General features: G+C 43.9%; 1 protein-coding gene across 2 annotated transcripts; it reads left to right on the top strand.

The window, feature by feature from the left end:
- On the top strand, window positions 1-7,386 carry LOC118085321 (P2Y purinoceptor 8-like). 2 transcript variants are annotated; one of them, XR_009557413.1, is made up of 2 exons: window positions 1-58; window positions 2,694-2,931. XR_009557413.1 is itself a non-coding variant. In XM_035115859.2 (2 exons), exon 2 carries the CDS (start codon window positions 5,532-5,534, stop codon window positions 6,585-6,587), a length of 1,056 nt encoding a protein of 351 aa, XP_034971750.1. In that variant the 5' UTR covers window positions 1-58; window positions 5,491-5,531; the 3' UTR covers window positions 6,588-7,386. The 2 variants fall into 2 exon arrangements, 1 of the variants encoding a protein (XP_034971750.1); XM_035115859.2 differs by lacking the exon at window positions 2,694-2,931 and adding an exon at window positions 5,491-7,386.
- The last annotated feature ends 3,662 nt before the right edge of the window (window positions 7,387-11,048 follow it).

Genomic DNA, 11,048 nt, shown 5'->3' with positions numbered 1-11,048 from the left:
CTTGAGACAAAATTTGAACCTCAAACCGTCACAGCGGGAGATGTGAATGAATAAACAGGTAAACTAATTGTTTTTTCTTTTTTAAAAAAGGTAACAGAAGAAGCCATCATTTTTACTAACAGGCTTAATTTATTATACAGTATTAGTTTTGACTGCTATTTCTTTTTTTTTAAAAAAAACTACTTACAATTAAGTGTATTGCAAAGTCTAAAAGTCTAGCTCTGTTACTCAGGAAGCTGCTTTGGAATTCAACTGCAAAGTTATTTAACTAGAAGGGAAGCATGTACAATGAACATTGAAGGAATATAAAAGATGAGTACTTATATGTTCCAAATGTATTTAGTGTATGTGCTTCTGTGTAAGGGGTTTCTGTGTGTAGTAGTAGTAGTAGTAGTAGTACCGGTAGTAGTAGTAATAGTAACAGACTAATCTGGATGCTTGTGAATTTTTTACCAGACACAAATTTACCACTTGGGTTAATTTCATTAGTAGAGTAAACAGCTCTTCCATACATTAGCAAGCATTTTGCATTAATTGTGATAATTTCACTCATTAGACAAATTCTCTTTGAGAAAATATGCCTTTTTGAGAACAGAATTTCTTAGCACTATACCGCAGGTTTAAGGACCTTTTTCTGTCAGTCTAAAGAAACATATTAATTTCCCAATCCCCCACCGCCTCGCAAGATCTTTGAATATTTATATGCATTGGATAATAGTTATTATGCCCCTCCCACAATTTTAAAAGCACCCCCAAAGTATGCTAGATTCTTTCTTTGATTTTTAAAGAGCTTATTTGAAATTCAGGGGTGTGTTTAGGGAAGAACAGTTAATAATACAAATGAGGTCAATGGACATTCATTACCTCTAGTTTACATGTCCCCAGAGAAAGATAGGGGGAAATTCTGATTGGCAGGAAAGGATCTCCCATGAGCCTTTGCAGTAACCCTGAGGTGCACAAGCTTATTAAATGTTATGTGGGCATCTGAACCCTCCAATGCAACTCACCTTTAAATATAGCATAGGGTTTGGTAGTTGTTCTCTCCACACACCCAGTTCATCAGGAACTTGGAATTGGATTGGATGGCTTCCTCTGTCTACCTGACCAAAGAAGATGTCTTGCCAGGCGTATCAGTGGATTGGTTTTATTTCACACTGTTTAATTTATACTAGGAGTGCATAAGAATAATCTTCCCAATCAGAATGACACGCAATCCTGGGGAGGGAAGAAGAGGAGCACAGGTAGCCATCTCTTGCAGTACAGTGGTACTTCAGGTTACAGACACTTCAGGTTACAGATTCCGCTAACCCAGAAATAGTACCTCGGGTTAAGAACTTTGCTTCAGGATGAGAACAGAAATCGTGCGCCAGCGGCGTGGCGGAAGCAAGAGGCCCCATTGGCTAAAGTGGTACCTCAGGTTAAGAACAATTTCAGGTTAAGAACGGACCTCCAGAACAAATTAAGTTCTTAACCCAAGGTACCACTGTATATCTGTTGGCTCACTAACTGGCTTTACTAAACTTAGTCTGTAAGAAGACAAAAACCTCTCACCGCCATATTTGCTCTGAGCCTCCTTTTGTGGCACACTGTGATTGGGACAATACTGGTTGGTTGGTTGGTGGTTTTACAGGGAAAGATATCTGGAAGATTGTGAACTAGTGGTGTGGCTATCACTTCTGTAGGGCTGCCCCATATCCATAGTCAGGGCTTACCCTACCAATAGGTGAGGTGATACAAGTACCTCAGGCAGCAGGTGCTGGGGGGAGGGCAACGGAGTACCTGTTTCTTCTGACCCATAACCTTTATTGGAGGATAAAGCTGTGTGCGTTCCATGTGGCTTGTCCTGTACTACCGTACCTAAGCTAGCCTGCTGCCCTCAGGCGCAAAGGTGGATGCTGTCCTGTCACCAGTGCTGAAATGAGATTCAGTGGCCAGCCCCCTCATCTTCTCTATATGGAATGGTGTAAAGGAGGTGCTATTTTGTTTTGGCCTGACAATGCTTGATGTAGGAACACCATGTGGAAGGTGCGAATGACACAAGGGAGGTTCACATATCCCTCCCATGCATCCATGAGCATTGGCATGCATGTATCTTATTTTTATTGGTTTTATTAAAATATAGACATCCCACTTTACAGCGTCTTCACCATGGTGTCATGCTGGCACTGAACATGTAGGTGGAATTACTTCTCAAGGGTGCATGTTGGCATGCAAGGCTGGCATGTACAATCCTACTCCCACCATGTACTTATGAATACAGTATGTGAGATGGGCATGTGCCATAGGTGCCAACACCCAGATTGAAAAATCCAGGATCGGCACCGGAAGCCGCGCTGCGGCCATTTTGGAACTGGGCAGAGCAGCACCGGAAGTCGCTTCTACGCATGCTCTGCCCATTTCCAAAATGGCCGCAGCGCCAGAAATCGCTTCTGCGCATGTCCAGAAACTCCAAACATGTGCAGAAGGAGCCTCCCCGGCCCGTAAGAATCCGGGGGATTTACGGGTTTTTTAAAAAATCCAGACACCCAGCGGGAAACGGCTGGAAAAACGGGGGTTTCCCAGGGAATACAAGAGACTTGGCAGCTATGGCATGTGCTACTCATGGCAGTGCCATCAGCTCCCAGAGAGCTACTGGAATTGAAGCAAAGCTCTGGTATTGTTCCATTCTTCATGGATTACTAATTTCTTTCCAGGTGTGATTCAGAAGAAAATGGTCTTGAGCTTTTAAAGCCCCAAATGGTCTAGGACTGGGATATCTCATGTACTATCTTGAGCTATCCTCCTGCAGAAACCCACGCAAGTAACTCAGATCAACTGTTCCGCTGCCATTTGATGCACACCAGGTGAGCACAAGAAGCAGCTTTTTCAGCCATGGAATCTGGGCTACGGAATGCCTTCTCCAAGAAGGCCCACCTGGTTCCATCACTGTGCAGGCCCTTGAATTTTAAAGGTGCTGCTTATATTCGGGTACAGCTTATATTCGGGCCAACACAGTATTATTATGGAATAGGATGTCCCTATTTTCATAGGAGAAATGTTGGAGGATATGAGATCTGCCCTCTGAAATGGACTGCTTCACCCTTCTTAGAGGTTGTGGTGGCTCTACCAGTGGCCTTAGCTGTTAGTCACTTGAACACAGGTCATGGGGTTTTTTGTGTGTGTGTGTGTGCACCCGATACTTGTAGCATTTGCAGACTCACACAAGAAGCAACTCTCAGCATAAAGCATATAAGGAAACACTTAGCAACAGGAAGTGCGTGAGTGAGCCAAGAATTTCTTCAACCTCCTCTCGGGGAGCTTTTAGAATCTCTGGAAGCAGGGCTCCATCTTTTTTCTCTGTTACAAAACAGCAGTGAGGAAAGACGGTCACGAAAGGAATCGTATTTCACAAGAAGTGAGTTCCTGCAAGTGAGACACACAACAGGAAAGCAAAGCAAAGAAGAATGGGTTTATTTCCTGACTTCATCATGTTTGCAGCTACTCGCCCAAACTGCTCTCATCAGCAAATACATGGTGAAAAGACAGCAAGCTGCAAAAAAAAAAAAATTGCCCCCATTTCCCCCTCTCTCTTCTATACTCCTCAACCTCTGTATTAGCTAAAATGGCCTGTATACATTCCTGTGTATTAATCCAAAATAATACAATTCTCTTGTTTTTAGAAGCGTACCTGGATCTCCAGTGTAGAATGACAGTGAGGCGGAACTTTAGGAAACAAAAAAGAAATGGTCTTCCCTACACAGCTTTCTAGCTCGGGGAACCTATGAAATACATCAGAACAGAGGAAATAGTATGCTACTACTTCTTAGGGTGATTTGAGACCAGGGTTTAATATTATAAACGAGTCACTGAGAGATTTCACGTGGCCTGTTGGCAACAGGTTTTTTTTTTAAAAAAAATGTAACAGATTTTCTCTGGAAAGCAACGATCTGAATTAACAATGGAGAAAAACAACAACTTGCAAGCATGAGGTGTGCCGATCCCATCTAGAAGCACCCTGCTCTTAAAATGGTTTCTGGTGATAATTAGCAATAAAATTTCTGGGTGTCTATGTGCACTTTTTTAAAAAAAATAAAAATAAACGCTGGAGCTATTTATGGAAAGGAAAATCCTACACAATATAGGAAAAGGCACCTCTTGTGTGTAGAAGAGGTGTTGTTGATTTGTTTGTTTTTTTGGCAAATGTAGCTCTTCTTGGCAGGGAGCCAGGTGGCACTGTGGGTTAAACCACAGTCTAGGGCTTGCTGATCAGAAGGTCAGTGGTTCGAATCCCTGCAACCGGGTGAGCTCCCATTGCTCGGTCCCAGCTCCTTCCCACCTAGCAGTTCAAAAGCACATCAAAGTGCAAGTAGATAAATAGGGACCGCTCTGGGGGGAAGGTAAACGGCGTTTTCGTGCGCTGCTCTGGTTTGCCAGAAGCAGCTTGTCATGCTGGCCACATGACCCGGAAGCTGTCTGCGGACAAACGCCGGCTCCCTTGGCCTATAGAGCGAGATGAGCGCCGCAACCCCAGAGTCGGACACAACTGGACCTGATGGTCAGGGGCCCCTTTACCTTTACCTTTTAGCTCTTCTTGGCATAGCACTGGGTGAATGAGAAAAGCTCCACCCACTTGCAAAAGCACAGGATTCTGGTCCTCTGTCAGCTCAGCTTAGATGCTTAGATGTTGCTGAACCTTATTAACTTTCAGGTATAACATAGGTGAGGATACACTTAACTGATTCATGTATGATAGTAATCAAGTGTTCCTTTGGTGACAGTCCCTATATCTTCACAGACACTAAGCAAGCTTCGTGCCGCATTTTCCATAGCCCCTGGCTCATATATATCATTTCGCAGACTGAAGCACCATCCACGTTGCAGGTTTACCTTCTCCTGAGCGAGTCACGACAATCCTACTGAGAGATTGTGGTGTTAGTTAGGATTAGGGAGCTGACCAGTTGGCTATCATGGTTGAATAACACAAACTATTTCACCTGGTCCCAATAGTACTGCATAATGGCAGAAAGTACCCATGTAAATCTAGAGAAAGGTAGGTAGGGTGGACTTGTGTGTATGATCCCTGTAATATAATGCTTTGCCCCATCTAACTTCAGGCATTTGCTGCTGAATTTGTCGGTTCCACAGCAACAGATGTTGCCTCTCCTCTCTTGTGGAGCTGCGTGTTTTCATGCCACCTCCTGTCCATCTTCTGCAACTGCATCAGGCATCCAATTTCTCCCTATGTCGTTTGCATGTTGGGGTAAACCAGATGTGATGCCATGAAGAGTGAAAATACCCACTTTTTATTGGTAAAATGGTCCACTGCGCTAATCCACTATCCCTAATGGTTATGAGCTTTTGTGGTATTTACTTTTTATGTGCTTTTAGGTATCCATTTTTTTTAAAAAAACAACAAACCACATTTGTGTAATAGACAGCGGTTAAAGTACATATATTGCCATACTGCTTACAATGAAGGATGTTACATATACGTTTCCTTTTTAAATCTAGAACTAAGACCCCACCAGTTTTCAGTTCTTTTCAGAAGAAGGATGCCTGAAGATATGCCGCTCATCCCTACTTCGATAGTCTTGTTCCCTCCTGCAAGGACTGTGTCAGATGACACACGTGAGATGCTTCAAAGCTATGCACTCCAGGTCACTCTGTCTACCATCTTCTCAGTTACTGCCTGCATCAGCATCCCACTCAACTTCATCTGCTTGTGGTTCCTGTGTCGGTATTCAAGGCCTTGGACTCCCACCATTGTGTTGTGCATCAATCTGGCCCTTGCTGATTTAGTGTACAGCCTGATCCTCCCCTTTCAAATAGTTTACCATATACAGGGAAACAACTGGCCCTTTAAGGAAGCTCTGTGCCGTATTGTCACCGTTCTGTCCTATGGTAATGTGCACTGTTCCCTTTTGACCATGATGTGCATCAGCATTGAGCGCTACCTGGGAATCGTCCACCCTTTGCGCTACAAAGCCATGAGATCCATGCAAACTTCTGTCCTGACATGCGCCCTCATTTGGGTGTTTGTCTTACTGCCCCTCGTCCCGCTCATGAAGACCAACCTCACGATTCGTGTACAAAACCTGGATATAATCACCTGCTTTGATGTTTTGCCTAAAGAGATGTTTGACAACAAGCCAGAACGCTTCATCGCTTACTTTGGCTCCCTGGGGTTTTTCTTCTTTTTCTTACCTCTGCTCATCATGGGGTTTTGCTACTTCTCAATCATCATAACACTTCTCCACTCCCCTTCTACCCAACTCAGAGAAACTAAGAAGCAGACTGTCTGTTTGATAATAGTGTTGCTACTGGTGATCACGGTTTGTTACTTGCCTCACATTATCATGTCAATTATCCATTACGTCTTCACTATTCAGGAAAAATCATTTTATTTTGAATACAAAATTTCATTTGCAGTAGCCACCATCAATTGCTGCCTTGACCCATTGGTTTATTACTTTGGCTCCAAAGAGTTTCGGCGAAAGATACAGAGGAAGCTCTGCAGATGCGTAAATGTTGGGATCAGTGAAAATACTCCAATCTTTTCAGAGCATGATATGCAAATAACACCAATGCAAAAAGTATTGAATAGATAGTCTGTATTGCTCTGGAATGTAATAAACTTTGCCTGTGCACTGTATTGACCTCAAGAAAAATCAGGAGCTATTTCATTGCAGAACCTCAACTGCCAAGTTACACAGAATTATTTTGCCAAATGTTTCTGGAAGATCAAATGGACTACAGTTATCACACATGATTCTGTTTCTGTTGAGTAAAGGCAACTGATGTCAAAGTCCAGTTAGACTGGTGCAGCTGAGAGACACCTGTCTTATTAAGAGACAACTGCAAATGTAGCATGAGGAGGAAAGCCTGTATTTAACCACTTTTGACTGTGCAGAATTTATGGAACAAATATTAATAGAAATATTTGGTTGAATGGAAACAGACATTTGTTGAGACTGCCTTCATGGAATGTCACAATTTGCCTGTGCCACTAAGTCACAAAAGAATGCAACTACCTGGAATACAGATTCTCAGTCATTAGAATGATCTTGTAATTTGTTCTTTGATATTGATATGTACGGACAAATCTTGCTATGCTGTATAAGCACCTGAGATGGTGCTTGCCATCTCAGGTAACAATATTGCAAGTGCCATTCTTAAATACTACATTCATATAGTTTTAATAAAAGAATGTTTATTGTGTCTGCATTCCAATCTTAAGTTAATGCTCTTCTTTGCTGTCTTCGGAATATTCAAATTCGGGATAACCATCATAGCTGCCAAGTTATCCCTTTTTTAAAGGGATTTTCCCTTATGCTGAATAGGCTTCCTCGCGAGAAAAGGGAAAACTTGGCAGCTATGATAACCATGAGAGATCAGGGTCAATTTACACAACCGGCAGAATCAAGTGGCAGAACTGTTCCTGAACCATATCATTGCTATGGAGTGAGATAGGGTTGAATCTCAATATTGCAGGGAAAGGCAACTATTTCTTGGGGGAGTTCTGTGCTGAACTCACTTAAATGCTATTTGTTTGCTAAAAAGGTTTTAGCCCAACACACAGGCTTCAGTTTGTGAACAGTTACTAATTGCGCTTGGATAACTTCAGGCTTTTTCTCACCTGTCTCCAATTTTGTTACCCATGCTCCATTTGCTTGGGAGTCCTGTCATGTATAGATGGTCTTCATCAGTATGGGCCAGGGGCTAATGAATAACAGTCTGGCCTTCAGCATTGCCTAGATACAAGATCCTGGGAACCACATGTAAGCTACACTGAGTTCCCGGGAGGGAAAAACAGGTTATAGATATAATAAATAACAACCAGACATACCTCTAAATGTATATGAGGCATGAAAGCCATTTCGGTAGTGGACAGTCATGTATGTTATACTGTATCAACCAAGCCTCGTGTTTCATTGTGATTCTTTTGATGTATTTATAGCATTTTTACCCCACTCTTCAACCACAAAGGCTCTGAGAGTGTGGTCCTCAGGCTTATAATCCAGAAGACATGACTAGAACCTGGGGCAGTTTGCATTTAAAGGTGAACGTATCTAATTCACACTTTATGAAACCCACATAAACTGAGACAATACATGAAACACAACCATCTATCAAAATTTGACCTTCTCTGAATGTTGCAATACCGGTACAGTTCTCCAGCCAAGTAATGTACGGTACATATATTAGGGTAACATGTTCCATAAAAATGCATATATTGATGAAAAATAACATACAAAAATGCATTATATTACAAGGAAATGCTGTGCAAAAATGTGCATATTAGGGGAAATTACATTTGAAAATGTGTACTTTAGGAGGAATTTGCACTAAAAAGCTGTTGAATTTTCATGAGGTTGAGAGATAGGCATTTGTCTCAACTTCTTCTCCTAAGATAGGATACTCTACATCAGCGGTGGGGAGCTGGACCCACTCAATGGGGCTGGCCACTTGTCAATCACATAACAGCATTAGGTGACAAATTCAAAGCATCTTGCAGTCAAACTATACCTGCAAATGGAGAGGGGAAATGTGTGTTTGCAGGTACAGTTTGAATGCAAATAAGCTTCAATGGTGTGCATTTTCAGGCAAGACCTTTGCAAGTGCTGATGCTTGCAAAGCCCTTTCCTGACGGCATGCCTTCAAAGGAGGTCAAAGTGGGTCATGGGCCAAAGAAAAGAACTGCTTGGTCTAAATAGGCCTGTGGGCTGATGGTTCCCCCACCTGCTGCTCTGTATGTAGATGTCCTTCCCTGCAACTCTCCAGTGTTGAAGACTGCAAAAATGTTCCCCTAATAAGCTTGTTCTCATTTCTCAACTGTTCTTCCAGTTACTGCCTTTCTCCTAATTTTAAAACTACTTCAACCTTATAGTAGTTTATTGCTGCAATCTTTTCCGTCAGTTATGCTGGCAAGATGAGAAAAGGACAGTTGCTCAACTCCTTACACTGAGGCAACACCAAATTAGGCTGATTTACTGAAATGATGAGCAAAGATGGGCAAACATACTTGTCTACTCATCCCAAAACCAAGCGCACCCCCCCTCCCAAAAAAAAAAGATAGAGAAGAGAGAGGACATCAAGCAGCTGAATTCCCCTTTCTCTTCCCTGTCAGTTCCACAATTTCCTCAAGGTATGTGTACAGTGGGGGATCCTTACTGTAGGGGAAAGATAGGCCTTCTCCTTGGTGGCAAATGACACTCATCAGAGCGTAAGAAGAGTCCAATGGAATCAGGCCAATTACTTATCTAGTCTAGCAGCTGATTGTGATTCGAGAACCCGCCACCCGCTTGAGGAAATAAAGACATAAGGACACAATGTATTTAAGTTAATGGGTGAAAAGGCCACAACTTTATTGGTTACAGCATGTGAGTGGTATTGGCTTAAGCATTGGATTGAACAGACTAGATGACTCCCCTCGCTCAGCGTGGAGCCATCAAAGGTTAGCAACCAGAAGGTGGAGCTTGTTGATGCAAATACAACTGGAAGCTCCCCCTGATGCCACCGGGGGTCGTGCCATGGCCCTAGCAGGGCATCGGACGGGATCCACGACCGCCGGATTCCTTTAACAGAATACCCTAAAGATGGAGGGGTAGGCGATGGCCCGAACCTTGCCCCCTCCAACACACCACAGATATACCAATGAAACCTGGTGCAAAATGGAGGCAGGGAACTGCCGTGGCTGCATTAAGTGGAGCTAAACCCCGCCCCAGAGCCAGCCCTATTGGTTGGCTACTGGAGGCATGGCGCGGCAGCAAGGCCAGGTAAGGCAAGGGGCCGACACGCCCCCTTGCCAATGCAGGAGTGGCTTCCGTTCACAACCCCTCCCCTCTGCAATGAGGAAAGACTTTCTCACAGTGGCTAGCCAGACACCTATGGGAAGCCAGGAAGAAGACCCTGAGCACAAGGGCTCTCTCCCCTTTTGCAATTTCCTGCAACTCATGATTGACTTTTCACACACAAATTTCCTGCTGAAAATCATGGAGCTTATAGTCAAGCCATGGTCCCTATCCTAGCCCCCACTGTGTGGTACCCTTCACTCCCCCCTCCCCGTTTTTTTTCCATGCATGAAGGGGGTGACCTGCAGGAAGGAAGAACAGTAGGAGACAAGGGTGCAAGTCCCATTTCAAGTTTACTCCATTGTGGCAGCAGTAGCTAGACCCAATTTGAAATTGTGCTGCTCAATCTGAGTAGGTGGGCCATAGCTGGCTGTATATTTTGGATGCTTGCCCCTAGTTATGACTATGTGGTTATGCTCTTAGTCTGTCAATAACTTATATCAGGGAAAAGTGTGATGCTGCTGTTAACGCCTACAGAATAAAGGGAGGGAAATTTTTGACATTGGGGCATGGTGGGGGAATACTAGAGCAGGCACCCCCAAACTGCGGCCCTCCAGATGTTTTGGCCTACAACTCCCATGATCCCTAGCTAACAGGACCAGTGGTCGGGGAAGATGGGAATTGTAGGCCAAAACATCTGGAGGGCCGAAGTTTGGGGATGCCTGGTCTAGATCCAGCCTGGGAGGAGGAGGTGTCGGAAGCTGAAGAGGTAAGCAGGGTTCAGTGAGCAGGAAGAGGCTAGAGGCAGAAGCGGAGGCTGGAGAGGAGTGGGGCTAAGAGTCAGGCTGGTGAGGAAGCTAAGCTGTCTCCCCCTCCTGCAGCAACCACCGCCCCTCCCCCTGGGTCTCCTAGAGCCCAAAGAGGCATGAAGAGGGCGGAGCAAAGACAGGCAAGATGAAGGAGCCTCAGATTGCTTAGGAAGGAATCAGAGGAGGAAGAGACTTAAGGAGAGATGGGAAGGTGGGGATCTGCAGTCTTCACAAATGCAGCATTGGGGGTGAGATCTACTGGAGAGGGTTGCTGTGATCACTAGGCCTGCGCTATTTGGGTTTCTTTGAATAATGAGGTTTTTATTGCTGACCTACTCCTGATAGCAGCCAAGAGGGAACTGGAAAGCCTTGGGACTTGAGAGCATATTTGGTTAACTTTTAAAAAATCTTATAGCATCTCTGCAGAAGCAGAACTCTACTGACAAGTTTTTTAAACTGTTTTGATGTC

This window comes from Zootoca vivipara, chromosome 4 (assembly GCF_963506605.1).
Source record: "Zootoca vivipara chromosome 4, rZooViv1.1, whole genome shotgun sequence".
Taxonomy (NCBI): domain Eukaryota; kingdom Metazoa; phylum Chordata; class Lepidosauria; order Squamata; family Lacertidae; genus Zootoca; species Zootoca vivipara.
The sequence above is the reverse complement of the archived record's forward strand: the minus strand, read 5'-3'. Positions and strand labels throughout refer to the sequence as shown.